At 34.9% G+C, this 26,878-nt stretch overlaps 1 protein-coding gene across 7 annotated transcripts in view; it reads right to left on the bottom strand.

Annotated features, from left to right (window-relative positions):
- The window catches only part of IRAK1BP1 (interleukin 1 receptor associated kinase 1 binding protein 1), a 76,306-nt gene that overhangs the window by 43,781 nt on the left and 5,647 nt on the right, over positions 1-26,878 (bottom strand). For 4 of the 7 annotated variants that reach the window (XR_008480723.2, XM_035296173.3, XM_035296174.3 and 1 more), the window contains exons 2-5: positions 22,081-22,146; positions 9,391-9,521; positions 9,052-9,286; positions 4,215-4,333 (exon numbers count right to left, since the gene is read on the bottom strand). Coding sequence is in view for 6 of the 7 variants with exons in the window: in XM_035296173.3 (XP_035152064.1) it covers positions 4,241-4,333; positions 9,052-9,286; positions 9,391-9,521; positions 22,081-22,146 (525 nt within the window). In the remaining variant the exon portion in view is untranslated. Of the gene's footprint in view, positions 1-4,214; positions 4,334-6,296; positions 9,287-9,390; positions 9,522-22,080; positions 22,147-26,878 lie in introns of those variants that run through there. The other 3 variants (XM_008994691.6, XM_008994692.5, XM_002746748.6) reach the window with 2 other exon arrangements.

The raw sequence follows: 26,878 nt of genomic DNA, 5'->3' as shown, positions 1-26,878 counted from the left end.
TAATTGGTTTTCAATCCAATACCAAAAAATAAAAATTAGTGACAGACTCAAGCAGTAATTAGAAAAACACCTAGTGTTTTAAGTGTAAATATTTCTAAAATAATTTGCACAGCAAAGTTAGTAAACTTGTTTTTCATCTTTTTTCCTCATATACTGCTTAGAGATGTGTCTTGGAAGACATCACTGTGGAGTTGTGTGCAAACAGTGTAGTGTCAGTTCGCAACTCTGTGTTCTCTTAGCAGCTGTATCAATATAACATTTCATCTTTCAAGGGTATGACAATGATTCTGTTCAGAGTCTTCAAAGAATAAAAAGGTTGCACTATACTGTAATGTCTTACTTTATTTCTTTCATCCTTGAAAAACTACCTACCATTTTTCAGAGGAGATTTTTACCCATTATTTAAGATTGTATTTTGGGATTTCAGTGCAGAAAATAATGTGATTAATTAATATAGTGTTTTTTGGGGACAAACAAAATGTATGAAATGACATGTACACATTTTAACATTTATGTTGAAAGGTGAAGTCCCGGAATAAAAATCCCCTAAAATACTGGTATAATCATCTTTTTGTAAATATCTGGAGGAAAAAAAAACCAATCCAAGATCAGTATGCATATTAATTTTGCAGTGGAAGTTTGTAACTGAATCATCCTACCTAATCATTTTCTTGGGGTGGGAAGTAGAGGAATGTGAGTCAATAAATTGTAACACTCATCTACTGATTGAGACTATTAATACAGTATTTTAAAAAATATTTTGGTGATTTGAATACTTACATATTTTACTTAGCTTTAAGACAAACACAAACTCTTATTAAAATCTTTTTAAAAACTAGCTCTGAGCACTGATGAGCAAGTGGGGCCAAAAAATTTTGGAGAAAAATAAGCTCACTTAGTAACCTTAGGTGACAATGTGTAATTTCTGAAAAGATATATACTTTTAAACTTCATCTCATGAAAAGTGAAGCAAAAAGATGAGAACAATGAAAAAGTGATCTCAGTCGGTTCTTTGTCCACTTTGTTTCACCTGCCATTTCCCAATAAATCTGCAAAATAAACTAAGTTACGCAGAAGAAAAAAAAAGTATTTAATCTCCTATATACTTGAGGATAATTTATTCCAGCATATATAAAATCTTGCTTCTAGCTAGACTTACTTCAAGATGACTTAACTAATTTATCATGTATTTTATTAATTTCAATCATTTTAGTCAATTTTAAATTTCATCCCTTCTTCATAAGTGATGTTTCTTGCAAGTGTAGCATTACAACTATACTACATCCCATACTGCTGATCATTTTAAAACATTATTTAGATTTTTACTTTTCTTTGTAGTCTTGACATTCACTTAGGTATAGATGCACTGCATTTATCAGTGGGTGTACAAAAAGTATGGTTAATATTTGTAGGCGGGGCACCATGGCTCATGCCTGTAATCCCAGCACTTTGGGAGGCCGAGGTGGGCGGATCACAATGTCAGGAGATCACCTGGCTAACACAGTGAAACCCTGTTTCCACTAAAAATACAAAAAATTAGCTGGGTGTGGTAGCACACACCTGTAGTCCTACCTACTTGAGAGGTTGAGGCAGGAGAATTGCTTGAATCTGGGAGGTGGAGGTTGCAGTGAGCTGAGATTGCACCACTGCACTCCCGCCTGGGTGACGGAGTGAGACTCCATCTAAAAAATATATATATATATTTCGAACAAGTAGCAGACTGAAAACTTAGCATTCAAAGTACTACCTCCATATACTCTGGAAGTAATATAACAGACCCTATCATGCCATGCTATTTTTCAAGATATTAATTAATTTCCTCAACTGCATGTATCTGTCTCTTTCTGAATATTCTAGTTCACACATAGAGAAGCAGTAGCTGGATGGCTCTCTGGACATTGCTGATGTTTCAACTTCTCCTGTCATCAAGGGTGCTATGATGGACTGAGGGCTGAAGTCTGCCCAAATCTCAGAGCTTCAGGTATTCTCATAGTTATTTACTTGTGTGGCTGTTGCAGTGTTACGTTTAGAGAGTTATTACTAAACAATATGAAGTATCATTAAATAATATTGGTCAATGAAGTGTCTAATCTTTTAGAGAAAACATTTCTAAAGCACTGGATTTAATATTATGGGAACAATTCTCTATTTCTACTTTTTAAAGTATTAAATAATTGAATATTTTAAAAATGAATGCAATGCTTCAGAGGAGTAATATTTTGGGATACTGTAAATTCTCAACATTTCTACAGAATGAAAGCAATATAGTCATTCTTCATATACTGACTTTTGTGGTTTGCAAGTAAATTTTCTTTAAAAGTTTTAGCTGCACATTCCCATTGATTTCTTTGTGGACCACATGAATCTGTATCACTGAATCTTTATCTTTTAGAAATAGATACAGTGAAAATAAAGAAGAAATCTATGCTTACTTTGCAGGTACTGAGCTAGTGAGATATTTCATATATTAAAAATAATTCTGTATTTTATTTGGTTGACATTTAGCCTTGAATTAATTATTCATCACTGCCTATTCCCTATAAAATATAATACCCTGAAATTTTCATGATTAATTAACACAAACTAAAAATGATTTCTTTTGATGCTATTTAATTACTTGGTGGGGGGGGAGAGTTGATTAATTTGAATTGTTATACTAATTCTTTTTAAATAAAATTATAACATATGACTGATTCAATGGAAGAACAAAGCATAAGTGTTTTGTATGAGCTACACATTTATTGTTGCTATCAAGTACAAATATGATTTTCTAAAATATCCTTTGGAAGTAAAATTAATGCCTGTGGGAACAAATTCAATTTAAGCATTTACTTATTAAAAGTTATAAGTTAACTGAATTTATTAGATGTAATTTTATAGTGGTTGCTGTCAGAATTTCAAAAGCAACTTTCTCTGGACAGCAAGTTATGGCCTGCTGGTGGGGAATGTGTGGCTTAAGTGGTAATTACCGTCAGTGGCAACAGGAAGTAAAGGGCGAAGATACACACTTACATCTGATCCAGTAAGTTTGAAATAAACATAGGTTCTGAAATAACTTTAGAGGCTTGCTTACACAACAGAACGTATGTTGTTGCATAGCCACAAACTCCTTTTGGAGAAAGCTAAGCTCTGGAGAAATAAAAGCATGCTATTGAACTGTAAAATGTGCAGACACCGTTTGAATATATGTCCTGCATTTCCCATCCCTGCTTCCATGTGTACCAATGTTCAGGTACTTTGCTATAAACAGTATCTGTCTTATTGGAGAATAAAGCAGGAAGCCTCACAGCCAGCTTTTTTCTTCCTTAGCTTTTTATTACTCAAACATTGGGAAAATAACTTTTTCTGGCATAACTCTACTCTTGAGGATTTTATAATCTTGTGAAGGGGCAGATAAAAAATAATTAGGGCATAATTAATGTGATCAGTGTAAAACTTATGTCTGTATGAAGCACTGAAACTATGTGTCTGTTTTTCACTCTTTGCCCAAAATTATTCCTTGAAATAAAGGAGCAGGGAAAGTGACAGAATCTTTATTTTTGAAAGACATTGAAAAAGCATCTTATTCTGTAAAATGAACATATATTCCCACACATACTGTTACTGCCTGATCCCTACCCATCAAATGGTAAACAACATGGCATTTGGGAGTTTTTTTTTTCTTTTTTTTTTTTAATTCAGGGATCAGTAACTTATTTAAGGATCATTTTAGATTAGAACTTTCACCTGCCACCTGGGCTTTTCATTTCTTACCGTGTAAATTATTTTTGGTTTTTGGTTAACTAATATTGCCTTGTTAACTATACTGAGCATATGAAACCCTAATACATCTCTTTTTTTTTTGAGTCAGTCTCGCACTGTCACCCAAGCTAAAGTGCAGTGGCTTGATCACAGCTCACTGTAACCTCTGCCTCCTGGGTTCAAGTGATTCTCATGCCCCAGCCTTATGAGTAGCTGAAATTACAGGCATGCACCACCATGCCCAGCTTTTGTTTTTTTGTATTTTTGGTAGAGATGGGGTTTCGCCATGTTGGCCAGGCTGGTCTCAAACTCTTGGCCTCAAGTGATCCTCCCATCTTGGCCTCCCAAAGTGTTGGGATTATACATGTGAGCCTCCATGCCTGGCCTCCTAATAAAGCTTAAACCCTATGCAGCAAATAATATAGTATGTTTCTTCTTAGTTTTTTTTTCACTCTTATGATGAACCAACTTACATTCAGAGTCCAAAGCCAGCATTTGTTCATTTGATGTGGGATTCATGATAATTCACAGGTGATATGGCTATCTGGGAGAAACTGTTGGTTGGGATGTTGAAGAAGGGTTCCAGAAGTTGCTGAAACAGAAATATCCTCCTGATAAACAGGTTTATAAGAGTTTTATTCTTCTAGTAAAATAGTACAACCAATCCTTCTTGAAATATTTCTATTAATATTACCCGTCTTGAACAGCAGTTTCTGATTTGAATTACCCACTGTAAACTATAGTCTTGTAAGATACCCAGACATTTTATGTATGTATGTATATATGTTTGTATGTATGTATGTATTTATGTATTTAGATGGAGTCTTGCTCTGTCACCCAGGCTGAAGTGCAGTGGCATGATCTTGGTTCACTGCAAGCTCCACCTCCCAGGTTCAAGTGTTTCTCCTGCCTCAGCCTCCCAGGTAGTGGAGATTACAGGTACACACCATCATGCCTGACTAATTTTTGTATTTTTAGTAGTGGTTGAGTTCACCGTGTTGGCCAGGCTGGTTGAAACTCCTGACCTCAAGTGATCTGCCTACCTCGGCCTCCCAAAGGGTTGGAATTACAGGCAAGAGCCAACGTGCCTGGCCTACCCAGGCATTTTAAATAAATTTAGGCCATACCAGGTTATGAGTAGAAGCTATCTGGGGCTGGGTGCAATGGCTCATGCCTGTAATCCAGCACTTTGGGAAGCTGAGGCAGGATTGCTTGAAGTCAGGAGTTTGAGACCAGCCTGGGGTACATAGCAAGAACTTATCTCTAATAAAAAATTAGCTAGGTCTGGTGACATGCACCTGACATTTCAGCTGCTTAAAAGGCTGAGGTGAGAGGATTTCTTTAGCCCAGGAATTTTGAGGCTGCAGTGAGCTGATTGAGCCACTAATATATGGTTGCTAATATCATATATGTAATAGTAAATGTCTAAATGTTAGCTTAATTAAACTAATTTATATAGGCCTTTTTTGTTGGAATAAAGCATTTACATCCATTTTCTAATATGGATAATCACATATTAACACCCACATTTGATCTCATAATTCATGCTTTTATTTTCATAGGCTATAAGACTCCTCACTATTAAATTCTTATCGACAAGTCTGGCAGAATTGGGATATCCTTAGCCCACATTTCTGAGAAGGAATATTACAAAACAATAATTATATGATATGAGGCATGGCATCTTGAGTTACAAATACTTTTCCAAGTCCTACTTATTTACATTGAACTCAAATTGATTGTCTAATAAGAATACTGATAAAAGTAAATTGCTACTATAAAAATTAATTTTTAGTATGTAACCAAATGGAATCCTAAAATTCATTATGAATTATCAGTAATATATGGAATCTTATTTTAACAGCATTTCCTTTTAAAAAGGAGCTTACAATATATTTGGTCTTTTTCAAATATCCTATTTAGATTTTTTTTTTATCTTTCAGAATATAGAAATTATAACTTTCTATTTTCCAGAAAGGTTTTTTTTTTTCTTGGAGGGGGTGGAGCAGGAATTTCAAAAGAAGGAAATTCTAACAGGATTAAGTTTAGGATAGGTTTATTCTAGTAGGCTTTGTGGCACAGGTCCCTAAACAATTCATCTTAAGATTCCAGTGTACGCCATATATCAAGAAATTAAACTGCCATCAACTGACAATTCAATTTGTTACCCTTCAGTATACAGAATGTTACACATAAGTCTTTCCAATCTTTGAAGGACTTATTTTCGAAGCTCTTCTATAAAAAAGTATAGGATTGTATATTTTACAGGATTTTTTTTTTGTTTGAAAGTAACATCTTTAAAATTTCCTGGAAACTCTAAAAAGGGCTTGCTAACTTAAAAAAATTGTCTTTAGGTATTTCATGCTAAGTTGGAAGCCTTTTTAATCAAACATGATGAAACCAAATATAACACGAACCCATAGCTTAAAAAACACTGCCCATGTGATTTTTTTGTTGAGAATGAACAATTTTTTTCTTGACGCACAGCCTCATTCTACTTCTCTGTACAACTGGATAGTAACTTTTTGGGGGAAATAAAAATTCAACATATGTTACATTGGTTTGTTGATAACTTTATTTTCAATATGACTATTTAAAAATTCTTCTTAATGGAGGATTTGGAAAAGCCAACTTTTAATTGAGTTGACAATAATCAAACAATGCAGTTGATATAATGGCTATCGCTTTCAGAGTGACGGCTGTGTGTTAGGCATTGTTCTCATGATCATGTATTTATCAACTTTAATCCTTATAATAACACTGCAAGGTAAGTACTATTAGTCTCTTTCATTTGTAAGGGAAAAGGAAGATTAAAGAGATTTAAGTATCTTGCCTTTTATCCAGCTAATAAATTTTCTCAGCAAATATTTGAGAGCATACTTGGTATTGGCCTTGACATTACCTCTGGGGCTGGAACACAACTGTGAACAAGACAGACAAGATCCCCATTCTCAAGAAGCTTACATTCCAGTAGTAAAGTCAGGATTTGAATATAATGGTGTTAGACTCAAACTCTTCTTAGCTGCTACTCTTCCCCCATAGCAACACTCCAATAAGATGAATGAAATTGTGTCAGGGCCACTTTAAAAAGTGGGTGAAGAGGGACACTGGAATATATTGTAGAAAGTAATGTTGGTATATAAACATCCAGATTTATCAACAGAAAAACCCTATGACCTAGATGTATAGAGAATGGAAAGCCTATGCTGCATAACAGACATGGCTTATGATTGCCTGACAACATGCAATTCAATAGCAGTAAGACATACTTGCTGTTAACTTTCAAATGGCCTTAACGATCATTATCTCAGTGCATGACCTTACTCTGTTGAGCAAGGTAGCCACAAGCCGTTTGTAGCTTTCAAGTACTTGAAATATGGCTAGTGTGACTGAGAAACTACATTTTAAATTTCATTTAATTTTAATTAATTTAAAAACTGATACTTGATCCAGTTACAAGATTTTTTAAGCATGCTAAAACAACTTAGGTATGTGAGTCTCTTTTTTAACTATACATTTTAGCATATTTAAATACAGATCAAATATTTCTGATAAAAATTTAGCATCCAAATTGAGATGTGCTGTAATGTAAAAATATACACTGGATTTTGAAGACAATATAAAACATAAACATCTCATTAATAATTAAAAAAATACTGATTGCATGCTGAAATAATATTTTTGATATATTTGGTTAAATAAAATGTTATTAAAATTAGTTTCAACTGTTTCTTTTTTAAAATTTTATTTTTAAAAATATGTGTACAGGGCCAGGCATGGTGGCTCACGCCTGTAATCCCAGCACTTTGGGAGGCCAAGGTGGGTGGATCATGAGGTTAAGTGTTTGAGACCTGCCTGGCCAATGTGGTGAAACCCCGTCTCTACCAAGAACACAAAAATTAGCCAGCCATGGTGGCATATGCCTGTAATTCCAGCTACTTGGGAGGGTGAGGCAGAAGAATCACTTGAGTCTGGGAGGTGGAGGTTGCAATGAGTCAATATCCTGCCACTGCACTCCAGCCTGGGCAACAGAGAAAAAAAATGTGCATACTAGGAAATTTTAAATTATACATATTGTTTGCTTTGTATTTGTATCACTCTAAGAAGCCCTGTTGGAGTGTGATCCAAATAAATCTTTTATTTTTGGCATCAAAACATTTTCTTATTACACTTCACTCTTTCTTAAAAGTTATGAATTATTTATCACCATTTCTATTCATGTTGTGAAGTTGTTAAGGTCAGGGTTGTTGGTCTGCATCTTACAAAAATGGTCTCCAGTCCAAGTAAAGAAACCGTTAGATGTGAGATAGCTCTCAAAAGACTTCACCCTCCTACACATAGTGCTGGGTGTGGCAAGTGTGCAAGACCTTGAGTATTCTTTACTTGGGGCATTTCTCTGTATTGAGTTTGTGAGCATCTGTAAGGAATGAGGCAAAGGGCAGGTTTAAATATTCATGATAAAAACAATGAACCCTCCAAGCTCAGTATTTTTTACCTACAACAAAAGCCCACTGTATATGTAGCTATATTATATATGGCCACTTCATGTTGTTCCCATGGGACTTGAGACAAGGGGAAGCAATGAGAATGTGCTGATGCTCATGCTCCTTGTTGTGCCATGAGTAATAGTCTTTGTTTCTGTCCCAGAAATCTCATGTCTTCTGTTAGCATCCATGAAAAAATAACAGGGTAATTACTTAGCTTCTAAGTAAAGCAAAATCAAATATCTTACAGGATGCACTTAAAATTATGTATTTATACTCATCTTTAGTTGTGGAAAATTACTAGGTTTGATGGAATATAAGAATTCTTTTCCATACATAAAACTTTTGTCTTACAATTTAAAAAATTTAACTAACTTATGGAAACCTAGTTTTGATATAAAATTTGGTTTTATATAAAAATGTGGCTGAGAAAATGTTAGCTTAAATATCTTTAAGAATTATGAAATGCAAGGATCAATATTTGTCCTTATTTAAAACTATTAATATGTACTTGTATGAACTGTCAGTATATAAGTATGTACATAATACATTTATTTCCCAAGAGTGTTTTTCAGAGTAGTCTTTTAAAAATAGAAAGTGAACATAAGAATTCTGTGAAACTATATTAAAAGACTTATAGATTTTGGAAAGAAATAGCTTATCTAATATACTATATATATATATATGTATATATATACATATATATATATATATTCAGGACAAAAGCAACCATTATAAAAAGTATAAAAATAGTAAAAAGATACAAGTACAATATAATTTGGTTGGAATTTTAAAGGTGCTTTTTTTTCTTGTCCTTCCCCTTTACCTCAAAAGTTAAAAATACTTTTGAAGCAGCATGTATTGTTGCACTTTTGATTTTTTGTTGTACAGTTAATGAACTTGAGAGTCTGGATGACTGGTGATCATCTATTTGGCCTTCCCATTCTTTTGTTTCTTCTTCTTTGATTAGTAAAGGTTTTCCTAAGGTTTGGCCAACAAGGTTACAGACTTCTTGAGCTTTGCGCCACGCATTCTCAACAGCAACAAGACAGGCTTGCCGTCTTAGGAATTAAATGGAGAGATTATTAATATGACACTCAATGAAATGTAGCACTGGATAGTTTTGTTTAAAGAATAACTTAGTCAAAGATGTGCTTAAACTTACCGAAGATTCTCAACAGAACCTGGAGTATGATAGAACTGGGGTGGGCTGATGACAACAGAGCTATCTAGCTTTTCAACAAGAAAGTTACATATATTTTGCATTTTTCCAAATTCAGTAAATGTAATGCAGACCTGTAAATGAAATGACACGATATTATTTTCATGTCTGATGTATTGTTTCAAGATTTTCTCTAAATGTGAGTAAAAAAAGTAAAGCCAGGTTATGAGGTCATTTTATAGTATTTAACATATTTTTAAAAGCCTATTTGATAATCATAAATAAATTATTTTGTTCTTTAAGATTTTTGCTTTGAATTTTCAAACTTATCTAATATTGTCTTTAATTTTTAAAAATTTATTTGAAGCCAGAGATTTTTACTTATTTATTTAATTTATAAGCATTCTTAAATTTATTGAAACTTTTTTTTTTTGCATTTTAGGTTTTGGGGTACATGTGAAGAACATGCAAGATAGTTGCATAGGTACACACGTGGCAGTGTGATTTGCTGCCTTCCTCCCCTTCACCTATATCTGGCATTTCTCCCCATGCTATCTCTCCCCAACTCCCCACCCCCCACTGTCCCTCCCCTATTCCCCTCAACAGTCCCCAGTGTGTAGTGCTCCCCTCCCTGTGTCCATGTGTTCTCATTGTTCAACACCCGCCTATGAGTGAGAAGATGCGGTGTTTGATTTTCTGTTCTTGTGTCAGTTTGCTGAGAATGATGGTCTCCAGGTTCATCCATGTCCCTACAGAGGACACAAACTCATCATTTTTGATGTTAAGCCAGAGATTTTTAAATGAAACTGGAGGAGCTTCACGTAAACCTTATTACTTGGCTAAATTTTAATTCTGATAACTTTTTCACGGTTCCTTTGTCTAATCAATGCTCTTACCTTCCTGATTAGTAGTATGTCATACTTCACTGCTATCATGAGAAATGATTCTTCTTCCAATAGTTAGGTTCAGATCTAATGTGGAAGCTAATGTATTGTTAGTTTTTTGCCTTGATCTGTTTAGTGCTGTCAGCAGGGTCTTCTGCCTTTAAATATGTGGAAGCAGTCCTTATATTCAGCAATACTTTAAAACCGTAAACTCTTTGATAAAGAAAACTAAACCTTGTCTTTTTTTTTTTTCCTTAGGAGAAACAAGATCTTGCTTCATTGCCTAGGCTGGAGTGTATTGGCACAATCATAGCTCACTGCAGCCTCAAACTTCTGGGCTCAAGCGATCCTCCTATCTCAGCCTTCCAAAGTAGGTAGGATTACAGGCATGTACCACCATATCCAGCTAATTAAAACAATTTTTTTTTTTTGTAGAGGTGGGAGGTTTCACAATGTCGCTGAAGATGGTCTCAAACTCCTGGCCTCAAGCAATTCTGCCACCTCGGCGGCTGTAGGGATGAGCAACCACACCCAGCATAAACCTTTTCTTCTAAAAAATCCTTACACAAGCTCAATATGTAAAACAAAAAGTACAAATATCAGACAATAAACTGGAGTAGCAAAGAGAGACATGAGATAACCTCACCTTCTACAATGCACATCGTCTGTCTTTAATTATAATTTTCTTTTTGAGACAGAGTCTCTTTCTATTTCCCTGGCAGGAGTGCAGTGGTGTGATCACAGGCTCACTGCAGCCTCATCCCCGGCTCAGATTATCCTCCTGCCTCAGTCCCCCAAGTAGCTGGGACTACAGGAATGTGCCACCATGCCTAGTGAATTCTATTACTTTTGAAAAAGGTATAGAAATTTGTAAACACCATAACAAAAATTTATCTATTCCGACACCCCTAGAAATTCCCTCAAGTAACTCCTGTATCAGTTCTTTCCCCAATTCCCAAACCCTGGCAACTACTGAAACGTTCTCCACTGTTAAAGATTTGCCTTTTTTAGAATGTCATAATGGAAGCATATAGTGTGTAGTCTTTGAGACCACTTCTTTCATTTAGCATAAGGTATTTGCAATTCATCCACATCGTTGCATAATAGTTTTGTTCCTTTTATGCTGGATAGTATTCGTTATATGATCTAATCACAGCTCTTTTTTTTTTTTTTTAAACCATTTAGGTCGCTTCCAGTTTGGGGTTATTATAAATAAAGATGCTGCTTTTTCAAAGTAGTTCTAGATTATTTGCATTTCCAAATGTATTTTGTAATCAGTTTGTCAATTTCTATTTTTTGAAAAGCTGGCTGAGATTTTGATTAGGATTATATAGATCAATTTAGGGAGACCTGATATCTGGAATATTGACTCTTCCAAACCATGATGAACAATATTATGTTTCTCTGTATTTAGGTCCTCTGTAATTTCTCTCAGCAATGCTTTGCAGTGTTCAGCATACAGGTCTTTCACATGTTTATAACAGATTTATCCCTATGTATTTTAATTTTTTTGATGCTTACTAGTTCTAATGGCTTTTTTGTAGATTCCATCAACTTTTCTACAGAAATGGTCATATCATCCATGCATTAAGACAGTTTCACTTCTTCCTTTCCAGCTGTCTTCTATTCTTTTTCTAGCTAGAATTTCAAGTACAATAGTGAAAGAGGACACGAATGAAGACATCTTTGTCTTGTACCTGATCTTAGGCACAAAACATTCAGTGTTTCACGATTAACTATGATATTAGCTGTAGGTTTTCATGGATTCCTCTTACAGTTTGAGGAAAATTCCTATTCTTCTTATTTTACTGATAATTTTTACTAGGAATAAATAATGGATTTTGTTAAGTGCTTCTTCTGCATTTATTGAAATAATCATGTGATTTTTTTCAATCTATTAACATAGTGAATTAGATAGACCAATTTCTGAATGTAAAACAACCTGGGATATACCATGCTTCGTCATTATGTATTAATATTATTATTTATACATGCATGTAAAGGATACATGTGTGTGCGCATATGTGTATACACGTATGAGTATAAATCATTAAATTTGATTGGCTAAAATTTAGTTTATAATTTTTACATGTTTATGATGGATATTGGTCTGTAATTTTCTTTGCTTGTAATTACATTTTCTAGTTTTGTAGGAAATATTTCTTCCTTTTCAGTTTTCCAGAAAAATTTGTATAGATTGGCATGATTTCTTCCTTACACACTTTCTAGTTTCCTTTTAAATTTCTTCTTTGACAAATGGGTTACTGAAAAGTATGTTTTTAAAATTCAGCATATTTGGGGGATTTTCCTGAGACCCTTCTGTTACTGGTTTTTAATTCCAGTATGGTCAGAAAACTTCGTATGACACAAATACTTATTTTTTTTTGAGATGGCATCTCGCTTAGTTGCCCAGGATGGAGTGCAATGGTGCAATCTTGGCTCACTGCAACCTCCACTTCCCGAGTTCAAACAATTCTCCTGTTTTAGCCTTCTGAGTAGCTGGGATTACAGGCGTGTATCACCATGTGTGGCTAATTTTTGTATTTTTGTAAACATAGGGTTTCACCATGTTGGCCAGGCTGATCTTGAACTCTTGACCTGAGGTGATCTGCTTGCCTCCGCCTCCCAAAGTGCTAGGATTAGAGATGTGAGCCACTGTGCCTGGCCAAATACTTTTAAATTTATCAAGACTTATTTTATAACCCAGAATACAGTCTACCTTGGCATATGTTCAATGTACACTTGAAAGGAATGTGTAGGCTGCTGTTTCTGGAGTATTCTATAAATGTCAAGCAGGTCAAATTGGTTGATAGTATTACTCAAATCTGTTATATTCTTAATAACTTTCTGTCTATAGTTTTATCAACAATTGAAAAGGGGAGGTATTTAAATCTTCCACAAAAACTGTAGACTTACTTATTTTTCCTTATAGTTCTATCATTTTTGCCTTAAGTATTTTGAAGCTTTATTATAAATATACATATTTAGTACTATATGTCTTCTTCATTAATTTACTGTTTGATCATTATGAAATGACTGTCTTTATCTACGATATTCATTGCCCTGAAATCTACTTTGATTATTACAGCCACTTCAGCTTTCTTTTCATTTATGGTAGCATGGTATATCTCTCTCCATCCCATTACGTTTAACTGATTTATGTCTTCATATTTAAAGTACACTTCTCTCAGGCAGCATATAAATGGCATTTGCTCTTTTAATACAATATAACATTTCTGTACTTGAATGAAGGTATGTGGACCATTTACATTTAATGTGATTATTAATATGGTTAAATTTAAACCTGTGGTCTTGTTATTTCCCTTTTTTCATTTTCTGTATTCTTTTGTATACTTTTATTATATTATTTCATAGCTTTCATTGGCTTATTAGCTGTAATTCCATTATTTTAGTGTTTGATTTAGGATTTATAGAATACATGTTAAACTTACTACAATCTACCTTCAAGACATAGCATTGCATTTCACATACAACAATATAACATTGTACTTCTGTTCTTCCCTTCCTTACTTTTGTGCTACTTTTTAATATATTTTATTCTTACATGTTACAATCCCTGTAGTTCATCATTATCAGTTCTTTAATCCGTTATCTTTTTTTTTTTTTCAGACAGAGTCTCACTCTGCTGCCCAGGGTGGAGTGCAGTGATATCGGGTGATATCGGCTCACTGCAACCTCCGCCTCCTGGGTTCAAGCAATTCTCCTGCCTCAACCTCCCGAGTAGCTAGGACTACAGGCATGCGTCACAATGCCTGGCAAATTTTTGCATTTTCAGAAGAGATGGGGTTTTGCCATGTTGGCCAGGCTGGTCTCAAACTCCTGACCTTGGGTGATCCCCCTGCCTTGGCCTCCCAAAGTGCTGGGATTACAGAGGTGAGCCACCACGCCCGGCCTAGGCAATTATCTTTTATATAAATATAGAGATTTCTAATTAGATTTATATTAAGAAAAATCCATGTAGTTACCATTTTCAGTACACTTCATTCCTTTGTGTAAATTCCTGTTTCTTTCTGATATCATTCTTTTCTGCTTAAACTATGTCATTTAAATTTCTCATAGTGCAGGTCTACAGGTAAGGAATTCTTTTAGCTTACTGGACAGGTCTTTAATTGGTCTTTGTTTTGCAGCACTACTTTTACTGGATATATTACTAGAAACTCTAGGTTGATTGTGTGTGTGTGTGTGTGTGTACACATTTTTTTTCCTTTTACTATTTTAAAGATGTGGCTGAACTGTCTCCTTGCTTGCATTGTTTTCAACAAGTAATTTGTTGTCTTACCTTTGTTCCATTGTAGATAATATGTCTTTTTTCCCCTCCGATGGCTGTTTTATGATTTATCACTGGTTTTGAGCAATGTGATTATAATATGTATTGGCATATTTTAAAAAAATTTATTGTGCTTAGGGTTAGTTGAACATTTTGACTCCATGAGTTTATAATTCTCAACAAGTTTGGAGATTTTGAGGTCATAATTTTTCCAAGTATTTTTCTTGTCCCCCACTCTCCTTTGCATTGGGACTTCAAGTATATGTATAATAGGCTATTTTATGTTGTCCTATAGTTTATTAACTTATTTTTATGTCTTTCTTTTCTGTGTTTCATTATCGATAGTTTTTATTGCTATGTTTTCAGGTTCACTAAGCATGTCTTGCGTAATGTCTAATTTGCTGTTAATTTCTATTCATTCGATGTATTTATTATCTCATACACTATAGTTTTCATCTCTGGAAATTCAATTTTTTTTTTTATATCTTGCACATCCTTCCTTAACTTTTGAGCATGTGAACTACAGTTAAAATAACTTTTAATGACCATGTCTTTTAGTTCTAACATCTGTCACTTCTGAGTTGATTTGATTTTTCTCCTTATTATGAGCCTTACTTCTCTGCTATTTCACAGACTAGAAACACAGATAAAACCTAATTAAGATAAAATTTCATAGAAATAAATATAAAATCCCAAGGTTCATACTGAAATAGCAATAACAAAGTATAAGATGGAAGAAATATGATTTAAAGGTAGCACATGAGAAAGACACTTTTACTGGTTATAATTATTATGACTATAAGCTGAATTGAGAAAACAATGTGATGCAAATGCCAAAAAGTTAATTCAGTCTATGTGTGTTATTAGAAATAAATGCTCTAGAATAAGGGAGATAAGCAACATTCTCTAGTTTGCATTGGCCACATAATAAGTAGAACAATGTAGCTGTAGATGGTTTAGAATGAAACTGGCTAACTAAGGAAAGAGTTTGTCATATAAGAAATGGCCAGAGAATTCTTACCCTGGAAAAGAAAAAAGTAGCATCAATATAAAAATGAACTTCAAGGATATATTTTGAGGAAGAAGTATTTACTTTGTTTTGTTTCTTCTTAGAGAGGTACACTAATAGATGGCTACGAGTGAATCAACATTTTATCTTCATGTATTGATCAGATGTCTGAAAATGGAATGAGTCTTATATATTCATGCCTATATATATATAAAATATATCATAATAAAAATAGTTAAAAAAGATTGGATGGAATAACATATGGAAAATGTTTAACACATAGCATGCATGCAAGAAAAAGAATGGGGAAAGAGGAGGGAGAAAACTGTGTGAGTAGTTATACTACCACTTTTTCTATCTGATACACAGTACTGAATGCCTATTATATCACAGGATTAAAAATTTCCTCTAGGCCGGGTGTGGTGGCTTACTCCTGTACTCCGAGCACTTTGGGAGGCTGAGGCAGGCAGATCACTTGAGGTCAGGAGTTTGAGACCAGCCTGACATAGTGAAACCCTGTCTCTACTAAAAATACAAAAATTAGCCGAGCATGGTGGGAGGTACCTGTAATCCCAGCTGCTCCGGAGGCTGAGGCAGGACTGCTTGAACCTGGGAAGCGGAAGCTGCAGTGAGCCAAGATGGCGCCATTGCACTCCAGCCTGGGTGACAAGAGCAAGATTTTGTCTCAAAAAAAAAAAAAAAAAAAGACTTCCTCTAAACACTAAGGTTATAACATGAAAATAATTTAAGAAGTGGAAAGAGCACATCACAAAGCCAAGATTTTAATCCAACCATCCTTCCCACACACAGTCATTCACCTACTATTAAAGTCATTACTTAGAAACTTTCTTTTTTTAAAATTAAATCAATAGTCAGTGTTTGTGATATTATGATTAGTTGTTTACAGCTGATTATAGTATACTGTGCTTGCATTTCTTTTCTTCTAGTGTTCATTGAATTTCTGGGAGTTAATAATCACTTCATTTTTATTTGTTTGCTTTCTTAGTTGTACATGTCCTTCAAACCCTCTGATAAGAGTCATAAAAGTCAAATAAGTAGGGAAAATTAATTGGCTAATCTATGAATTCCTTTATTATTTTTCTTGGAGATGTTTTACTGAGGCCCTTAGTTCTCCTGTCCCCTAAATCTGGGACATTCCTTTGCCATTACCTGGGAACTCCTGTTTTTCTCTTTCTTGGTTTACTTCCTCATGCACGGTAGGGAATTGTTTTGAGACCTTGTATGTAGGAGTAATGTTCCACATTTTTAACATCTTTAAGAGGGCATTAATCCATCAGATCCCGGCCAAATAAAGGACAGTGTGACAGTTCCGGCCAACCCTGTCTGCTGTCCTTTTATTACCTTCTCCTTGATTGTTTTTTGGCTGGGTAAGAATTTCTAGATTAGACATTGTTTTCTCTCAGAATTGGAAGATGTTGCTGTCTTGCCTTTCAGTTTCTGGCTTCCAGTGTTGACAATGAGAGGTCCATTTGCTCTTCAGATTTCTAACCCTTGGTCTGTGAACTATTTTTCTTTCTCTAGAACTTCTGGGGTCATTTTATTCCTGGGGTTCTAACATTTCCAATAATGTGCTTTGATGAGTTTTTTTTGTTGTTGTTGTTCATTTTGTTGGGTACCCACTGGGTCCATTGAATATCAAAATTCAAATACTGCATTTTGGTATTTGGAGAAAATTTTTTTTGATTCTTTTATTCTCTTTCATTTTCTCTGTGCTCTCTTTTTGGACTTTAAAAAAAATTATACTTTAAGTTCTGGTAGACATGTGCAGAACATGCAGTTTTGTTACACAGGTATACCTGTGCCATGGTGGTTTGCTGCACCCATCAACCCGTCATCTACATTAGGTATTTCTTCTAATGCTATCCCTCCCCAGCCCTCCAGCGTCTGGCAGGTCCTGGTGCGTGATGCTCCCTTCCCGTGTCTTTGTTCAGCTCCCACTTATGAATAAAAACATGCAGTGTTTGGTTTTGTTAGTTTGCTGAGAATGATGGTTTCCAGCTTCACCCATGTGCCTGCAAAGGACATGAACCCATCCTTTTTAATGACTGCTTAGTATTCCATGGTATATATGTGCCACATTTTCTTTATCCAGTCTATCATTTATGGGCATTTGGGTTGGTTCCAAGTCTTTGCTATTGTGAACTGTGCTTCAATAAACATATGTGTGCATGTGTCTTTATAACAGAATAATTTATGATCCTTTGGGTATATACCCAGTAATGGGATTGCTGGGTCAAATGGTATTTCTGGTTCTAGATCCTTGAGAAATGGCCACACTGTCTTCCACAATAGTTGAACTAATTTACACTCGCACCAACAATGAAAAATGTTCTTATTTCTATTTCTCCACGTCCTCTCCAATATCTGTTGCTTCCTGACTTTCTAATCATCACCATTCTAACTGGAATAGTGGTTTTGATTTATATTTCTCTAATGGCCAGTGATGATAAACTATTTTTCATATGTTTGTTGGTCACATAAATGTCTCCTTTTGAGAAGTGTCTGTTCATATCCTTTGCCCACTTTTTGATGGAGTTGTTTGCTTGTTTTCTTGTAAATTTGTTTAAGTTCCTTGTAGATTCTAGATATTAGCCCTTTGCCAGAGGAATAGAATGCAAAAGTTTTCTACCATTCTATAGTTGCCTGTTCACTGCAATGATAGGTTTTGTTTTTGTTTTTCTGCGCAGAAGCTCTTTAGTTTAATTAGATCCCATTTGTCAATTTTGGCTTTTATTGCATTTGCTTTGGTGTTTTAGTCATGAAATTTTTGCCCATGCCTATGTCCTGAGTGGTATTGCCTAGGTTTTCTTCTAGGTTTTTTGTGGTTTTAGGTCTTACGTTCAAGTCTTTCTTTCTTTTTTTTCTTGACAGAGTCTCACTCTGTTGCCCAGGCTAGAGTGTAGTGGCATGATCTTGACTCATTGCAACGTCCACCTAATGGGCTCAAGCGATCCTTCCACCACAGCCTCCAGAGTGGTGGGACTACAGGTGCATGCCATCATGCCCACCTAATTTTTGTATTTTTTATAGAGACAGTGTTTTACCATGTTGCCTAGGCTGGTCTGGAACTCCTGGGCTCAAGCAATCTGCCCACCTTGGCCTCTCAAAATGTTGAGATTACAAGCATGAACCACTGTGTTTGGCTTCATCTAATCTTTCAAAAAATTTATTTAGGCCAGGCTGGGTGGCTCACATCTATAATCCCAGCCCATTGAGGTTGAGGCAGGCAGATCACTTGAGGTCAGGAGTTTGAGACCAGCCTGGCCAACATGGTGATACTCCGTCTCTACTATAAATACAAAAATTAGCCATGTGCCTGTAATCCCAGCTACTCTGGAGGTTGAGGCAGGAGAATCACTTGAACCTGGGAAGCGGAGGTTGTAGTGAGCTGAGATCACACCACAGCACACCAGCCTGGGTGACAGAGTGAGACTCTGTCTCAAAAAAAAAAAAAATAACAAAACTTAGAGCCATATTGAGAGGTGTAATTTATATGTACAAACTGCACATATTTAGAATATACAATTTGATGAGTTTGGACATATGCACACCTGTGATATCATCACTATAATCAAGACAATAAACCTATCTATCACCTCCAGAATTTTCCTGTGTCCTTTGCTTTGTGTATGTGTATGACATTAAACAACATGAGATCTACCCTCTTAACACATTTTTAAACGCATAACATTGTATTAACTGTAGGCATTATGCTGTACAGCCCATATCTAGAATTCATTCATCTATAAAGTTCATGACTGTAACTTTATACCCATTAAGTAAGAAATTCCATTTCCTCTTCCCTCCATTCTTTGGTAACCAGCTTCTATTTTTTGCTTCTATGATTTGATTATTTTAGACTCCTCATGTAAGTGGAATAATGCAGTATTTATCATTCTGTCACTGACGTTTCTCTTAACATAATGTCTTCCAGGCATAGCAATGTTGCAAATGGTAGGATTTCCTTTCTTTTATAAGGCTGAATAATATTTCACTGTATGTATACAACACATTTTCTTTATCCATCTGTCTGTCAATGGACATTTGGGTTGCCTCTATAGCTTGGCTATTGTGAATAATGCTGTAATGGACATGCAAGTACAGGTATTTCTTCCAGATTCTAATGTCAGTTCTTTTGGATATACACCCAGAAGTGGGATTGCTGGATCATATGGTAGTTCTATTTTTAATTTTTTTGAGGAACCTGTATATTGTTTTCCATAATGGTTCCACCATCATACATTCCTACCTGCAGTACACAAGCATTCTAATTTTTCCACTTTCTCATCAACACTGTTTTCTGCTTTTTTGATAATAACCGTTCTAACAGGTTTGAGGTTATAGCTCAATGTAGTTTTGATTTGTATTACTCAGATAATTAGTGATGCTGAGCAACTTTTTATATACCTTTTGGCCATCTTCTTTTGATAAATGTCTAATCAAGTCCTTCATCCATTTAAAAATTAGGTTATTTGCTTTTCTATTACTGAGCTGTAGCAGCAGTCTACCAACCATCTAATCCCATTCCATGTATTTAACAGTACTTAAGAATACTGGTATGTGTTATATGTTAGGCTTTAGTGTTTGCTAAATCCATAACCATAAAGCCACATATTGTTACTAATGCTTAGGTTGGTACATTTTGTATCTTGTGACCCCAATACTCTGGTTTCCACTGACTGCTGGTGCTGGCCTAAGGGCAATCATGTATTGGGCTGTGTGATATGATACGAATCGGGCTACCTGGAATCCCTATACCAAATATAATTAGATTCTAGTAAAGCCGAACAAAAAGGAACAGAATTTAGCGACATTCTCATTTAGTCACGTTTTAAAACAAGCAGCTTTAATGCTCTCTTTCTGCATCTGGAAGGTCAGTCCCTAGAACTACTCAGTGGTTCAAACACATTTCAGTTTTCCACGAAGCCTGGCTGTGTAGTTGTGGAACTGTTTTCTTTTTCTTGGTACTTTCACAATAAACCTCCTTAACTAGGATAAGTTGCTCCTATCTATATTCATTATAGTCTGAAGTGCTAACAGGGGATAATTACCAGAGGAGTGCTCTAACATACTACCGGCTTTTAACCTCTACAATTTGGATCATACTGCTCTTCATACTGTTTTGAAAGGTATTTTTCAGTTTCCACTACTACAAAATAATTTTTGCCAAACGGATCCCTCAAATCATAATGAGTAACTTAAAAATTCCTTGATGTAAAATTTTAAGTGGCGAAATCACAAAATGATTACAGGAAGCACTGGAGCAACAAACAATATGGTGGAAGTTGCTTCTCCAGAGATAAGAATCCAGCGTTCTAATTTCTAATCTAATTCTTGTTATATGACCTTTGAGAAATCTGGACCTAAGTGATTTGAACCTAAGGTCACATCTTTAAAATCAGAAAAATAATGTATTATCCGCCTGAAGATAGAAACAGGTGATGGAGACATTTTCTACTTCAAAAGATAAAGATTCTTTCATTTAATATACAAGATTCCAATATAACCCCACTCTTCTTTGTTTCCTGTTACAAGGAGATGCCACAGAGTAGAAACATACTCCAAAATGTTTGGAATCACAAACAGCAGTCCTGTAACCTAACCACCACTAGAATATATTCTGATTTCATTTCTGATGGCCTAACCATCAGATCTTTAAATATAAGTAAAAAGTATAGGCAGTTGTAGGAACTAAATGTTATTATTAATTAAGTATATTGAAGAAAATAGTTTTATTCTTTTAAATTTGTGTAAAGGTTGAATAGTTTTTATTTATTTATTTATTTTTTTGTGAAGGCGTCTTGCTCTGTTGCCCAGGTTGGAGTGTGGTGGCATGATCTCGGCTCACTGCAACCTCTGCCTCCTGGGTGCAAGTGATTCTCCTGCCTCAGCCTCCTGAGTAGATGGAACTACAGGTGCACGTGACCATGCCTGGCTAATTTTTGTATTTTTAGTAGAGATGGGGTTTCACCATGCTGGCCAGAATGGTCTTGATCTCTTGACCTCATGAGCCCTGCCCTGGCCTCCCAAAGTGTTGGGATTACAGGTGTGAGCCACTGCGCCCAGCCTGGTTTTCATTTTTAAATAATACTTATCACAATACAGAAAAATTGCACTGCAAAACAAAAGAATGTTGAAAATCATTTCAAATTCTTTATGTTAGGACTTTATTGCTTTTTATGTAAAAAGTAATTTCTCTCCTGTATGGTTTCCTGTGAATTAGGTGATACTATTATTAAAATTTTATTTAGTGGCAATTAACTGCTATTTTCCACTTGCTATTTTTATTTAATTTAAAACAACTTCTCTTAAATCTCATTAAATTTATTTAAAAGCTGAAACAGATATATAACACCAAATGATTTTGAGAAAAATAATCTATCAATATGAGAAGCATTTTTCAATATTCATTTCAATTCAAAAATAAAAATAAATGACAAACTGTCTCCAAAAAATCATGCTGCTTCCAATTATTTAAGGTAAGTACATACCTCTGCTTCCATGTGATAAGCATTTTCCACTCTCCTAAAATCCTTTGTCACAGTTATATTTTCTGCCTGAAACAGCAAAAGTCCAAGAGTATATGATTACTACCTATTTGACGCAATTACTATAAAACATAAATTAGAAACCTAAACTAATTAAAATCAGAAAGATATAAAGTATGTAAAAGAACTTTGCCCGATGTTTTAGAACTTTCCTAAAAGTGTCATAAAATAAATTCAGAAATCTGTAAATATTTGCTTAAAATTTCATAAATGTCACTCCTTTTATTATTTATATTTGCTTATAAAGAAAGTATGAACATATAGTGATATATATGAGCAATTGTTTGCACGTAAGGTATACTTAATGTTGAGTGTCAAAGTTTTAAAAAATAATTTACAAATTATTTAATACAAAATTACCTAATACCTATCATGTGCTCAATTTTTTGAGCCTTAGTTTTCACATTTATAAAATCAGATTAATACCACGTACTCCATATATAGCATCGTTTTGTGGATTTAATGAGAAGATACGTATCAAGTACTTGGCATAGAGAAGGCACTCACCAAAAGTGGATGCTATACCACTATGATATAAATATTTCTTGAAACATATACCTGAGCCACTCGGGTTTTAGAAAAGTAGTATTAATACTTATTTATTCTCAGGGTAAATACAGGGCATATAATTCTGACGAAAAGGTTAAATTTCTTATCTACTTTCCAAAAGGGTTTTTTAATTCAGTGAATAAAATCTTCAGCTACTCACATTCTTGGGGACAGGCAAAACATATTTTATGTAATTTTTTTGTATCTTTAAAAATATATGCCAAATCAATATATGATGATGATTATGCCAAATAATTTAATTATGTTATTTGGAGGAGACATGGTTAAGTCTAAATTTTAAGATATAAACTAATTACAAGCAGTTTATGTTATCCAGAAAAATTCTAAAAAGTTTAATCTAAGTTAAAAGCTTTTGACTAAAGTTCCAAATATAGCTCTGATGTCTGTCAATCCCATGAAAATACTAATGCAATATTTTTTAATGAAAGTAATATCTACTCACTGTGGAAAATTTAGAATACAGCTAAGTACAAAACAGTACAGTAGTTCCCCCTTATCAACAGGGTATATGTTCCAAAATCTCCAGCAGATGCCTGAAACCATAGATAGTATCCGATCTTATATATGTATTTATTTTTTTCTGCTCTGATAACCAAGAGAGTTACAAGTGACTAATAGGTAGGTAGCACATATAGCATGGATACACGGAACAAAGCTATGCTCCATCCCCAGGTGGGATGGAGCAGGACACTGAGAAATTTAATCATGTTACTCAGAATGGTGTGCAATTTTAAACATGGATTATTTCTGGAATTTTCCATTTAATATTTTTGGACCAAGACTAACTGCAAGAATTAGAGGTGTGTACTATATAGATTGCTTATAATCACTTTTTCACTTGATTAACATGTAACTTTTTTTGTCATCTTTTATTACATATAAACGTATGTGATGAAACATCTCTTTTTTCTCGCACTTCACTAGATAAACTTCTGATTGAAGAAATAATTTTATGAAAGGTAGTTGGCAAGAAAAGTATCTTTTACTGCTATATTTGTTTTTAATGAGTTTTTAAAATAAAAATAATACATGCTAATCAAAGAAAATCTGATACTAGAGAAAACAACCAAAAAGTAATAACATTTTCAAACCCCATTACTGTTAATATTTTAGTAAATATTTTAATAAACTGTCAATGCATATAAACATATCTAGATACAGACTTTTTCATAAATAAAATTATATTCTGCATTTTGTTCTTAACTATTGATTGGTTGATTGATTGGTTGACAGGGTCTTGCTTTGCTGCCAAGGCTAGAAGGTAGTGTGGTACAAGCATGGCTCACTATAATCTTGAATTCCTGGGCTCAAGCCATCTTCCTGCCTCAGCTTCTTGAGTAGCTAGGAGGATAACAGGCACACACCACCATGCCTGGATTTCCTAAAAAATTTTTTGTAGAAATAGGATTTTGCTGTGTTGCCCAGGCTGGTCTCAAACTCCTGGCCTCAAGTGATCTTTCCACCTTGGCCTCTCAAAGTGCTGGGATTACAGGCATGAGCCACCATACTTGGCCTGAACTTTTAAAAATAAACTTGTAATTTAGGAATAATTTAAAATTTATGGAGAAGTTGCCAAGATAGTATGGAATTCCCAAGTTTCAGACTTCTCTGATGTCAATACTATACTACATCCATCTAAACTAAGAAGATAACCATTAACTAAAATCCAAACTTTGTTTGGATTTCACCAGTTTTTTTTTTAAATGTCTTTTTACTACTCCAGGATCAAATCCATGATACTGTATTCCATTAATTCAAAAAGTCTTAGTCTCCTCTGGTCTCTTGACAGTTTCTCAGTCTTCCCTTGTTTTTCATGACCTTGAAAATTTTGTTCATGTATTTTGCAGAATGTCAATTTGACATTGTTTGATGTTTTCTCATGATTACACTATGGTTATAAATTTTAGGAAAGAATACCATAGAGATGAAATGCCTTTTTCATCACAACACATCACGCGGTACCTGATATCCACATGACACTACTCAAGATACTAACATTGGTCACTTGGGTAAGGTAGTGTATGCCAGGTTCCTCCACTGTAAAGTTACTATTTCCCCCTTTCTATACCTTATTAACTGGAAGCCTGTCACTAAGTGCAGCCCACACTCACTCAATAAATACTACTTTTTTTGTTGCTCAAATTGTTCTAGCTTTGGCCATTGGGACTTCTTTCAGGTTGGCTCCTATATCTGTTTGATGTACCCCTTTCCTTTACTTTTTGAGCACTTTCTTACTTTCTGTTACAAGATGTTACAGGCTTATGTAGTTTCCCTGCCCCAGTCCTAGAATAATGAGACTGCTCACTGCTTTTGGTGTATCATTCCTTCTAGGCTCTCTCAGTAGACAGAGCTAGGTTTTACACACACACACACACACACACACACATAAAATTTTCTGCATCTTTCCATTTGTATAATACACAAAGCTAAACTGAGCTAGGTTTTACACACACACACACATACACACACACACACACAAACATATAAAATTTTCTCCATCTTTCCATTTGTATAATACGCAAAGCTAAACATGAGTTCACACCGATGTTTACAACTCTAATCCCGAATCACAGAATTCATTCTAACCTTCCATTTTTATCTGTAACTTTCCTCTCTGATAGTGACAAAGCCGGATTCCACCATCCAATATTCACTTATTTGTTCAATCCCAGAATATACGTAAAGCAATTTCAGACTTATTTACCAACTAGAGCATAGAGTTTTTGTATCTTTATTCTTCATCCTTATAGTTTCCAGTCAAACAATTTCCCAATAATTTAGGACACTTCCTGCCCTATCACCTTAAGCACAGTTATGTCACTCATTTGTAAAAACTGGGTTCATTTGTCAGAGAATAAATTTTACCCTGGGATTGATCCTGTGACAGGCTCTTTGATGCCTTTTCCCCCCAGTTTACATACATCAGGCTTCACTAATTGTGATTTACAGCTCTATGAGGTTTGACAAATACGTAAAGTCATCTCTGTACCTTTCCAGTACCATAAAGAATAGTTCTTTCACCTCCCGTCAGATACCTCCCTCGACACATAGGGATTACAATTCTGGATGAAATTTGGGTGAGGACACAGAACCAAACCATAACAATAGGGAAACACAAATCATAATGATAGCAATCTCAATAGCCAAAAAATTATATTCATAGGGATAAAATTAAAAAGAATAAACATGCAGATAATCATAAAACTTAAAAAAAAAGTCTTTAAAAATCTTTTGGGAAAACATCCCATCTATTCAATATAAATTTTATTTATTTTAGATTCAGAAGGTACATGTGCATGTTTGTTACATGGGTACACTACGTGATGCTGAGGTCTGGGGTACAACTGATCCTGTTGCCTAAGTAGGGAATATAGTACCTGCTTGCTTTTTCTTTCTTTTTTTTTTATTTGAGACAAAGTTTTACTCTTGTTGGCCGGGCATGGTGGCTTATGCCTATAATCCCAGCACTGTGGGAGGCCATGGCAGGCAGATCACCTGAGGTTGGGAGTTCAAGACCAGCCTGACCAATGTGGAGAAACCCCATCTCTACTAAAAATATGAAATTAACTGAGCATGGTGGCACATGCCTGTAATCCCAGCTACTCAGGAGGCTGAGGCAGTAGAATTGCTTGAACCCAGGAGATCCAGTGAGCTGAGATCGCACCATTGCACTCCAGCCTGGTTACTTTTTCGACCACTTCTGTGCTCCCTCCCTACTTTTGAAGTTCCCAGTGTTTGTTGTTCTTATCTTTGTGTCCATGTATACCCAATGCTTACTTCACACTTATAAGTGAGAACATGTGGTTTTCTTTTTCTGCATTCACATAAAATAATGGCTTCAAGGCTTATCCATATTGCTGCAAAGTACATGATTTTGTTCCTTTTTATGACTACATAGTATTCCATTGTGTATACGTATCACATTTTCTTTAATCCATTGTTGATGGGCACCTGGGTTGATTCCATGTCTTTGCTATTGTGAACAGGGCTGTGATAAACATATAAGTGAGGGTGTCTTTTTGGTCAAACAATTTCTTTTCCTTTGGGTATACGCCCAGCAAAGGGATCGCCAGGTTGAATGGTAATTTTATTTCTAGTTCTTTGAGAAATCTCCAAACAGCTTTCGACAGTGGCAGAACTAATTTACATTTCCACCAAGAGTGTATAAGTA

The sequence above is a fragment of the Callithrix jacchus genome, chromosome 4, assembly GCF_049354715.1.
Source record: "Callithrix jacchus isolate 240 chromosome 4, calJac240_pri, whole genome shotgun sequence".
Classification (NCBI taxonomy): Eukaryota; Metazoa; Chordata; class Mammalia; order Primates; family Cebidae; genus Callithrix; species Callithrix jacchus.
This window is presented reverse-complemented; position numbering and strand designations above follow the sequence as displayed.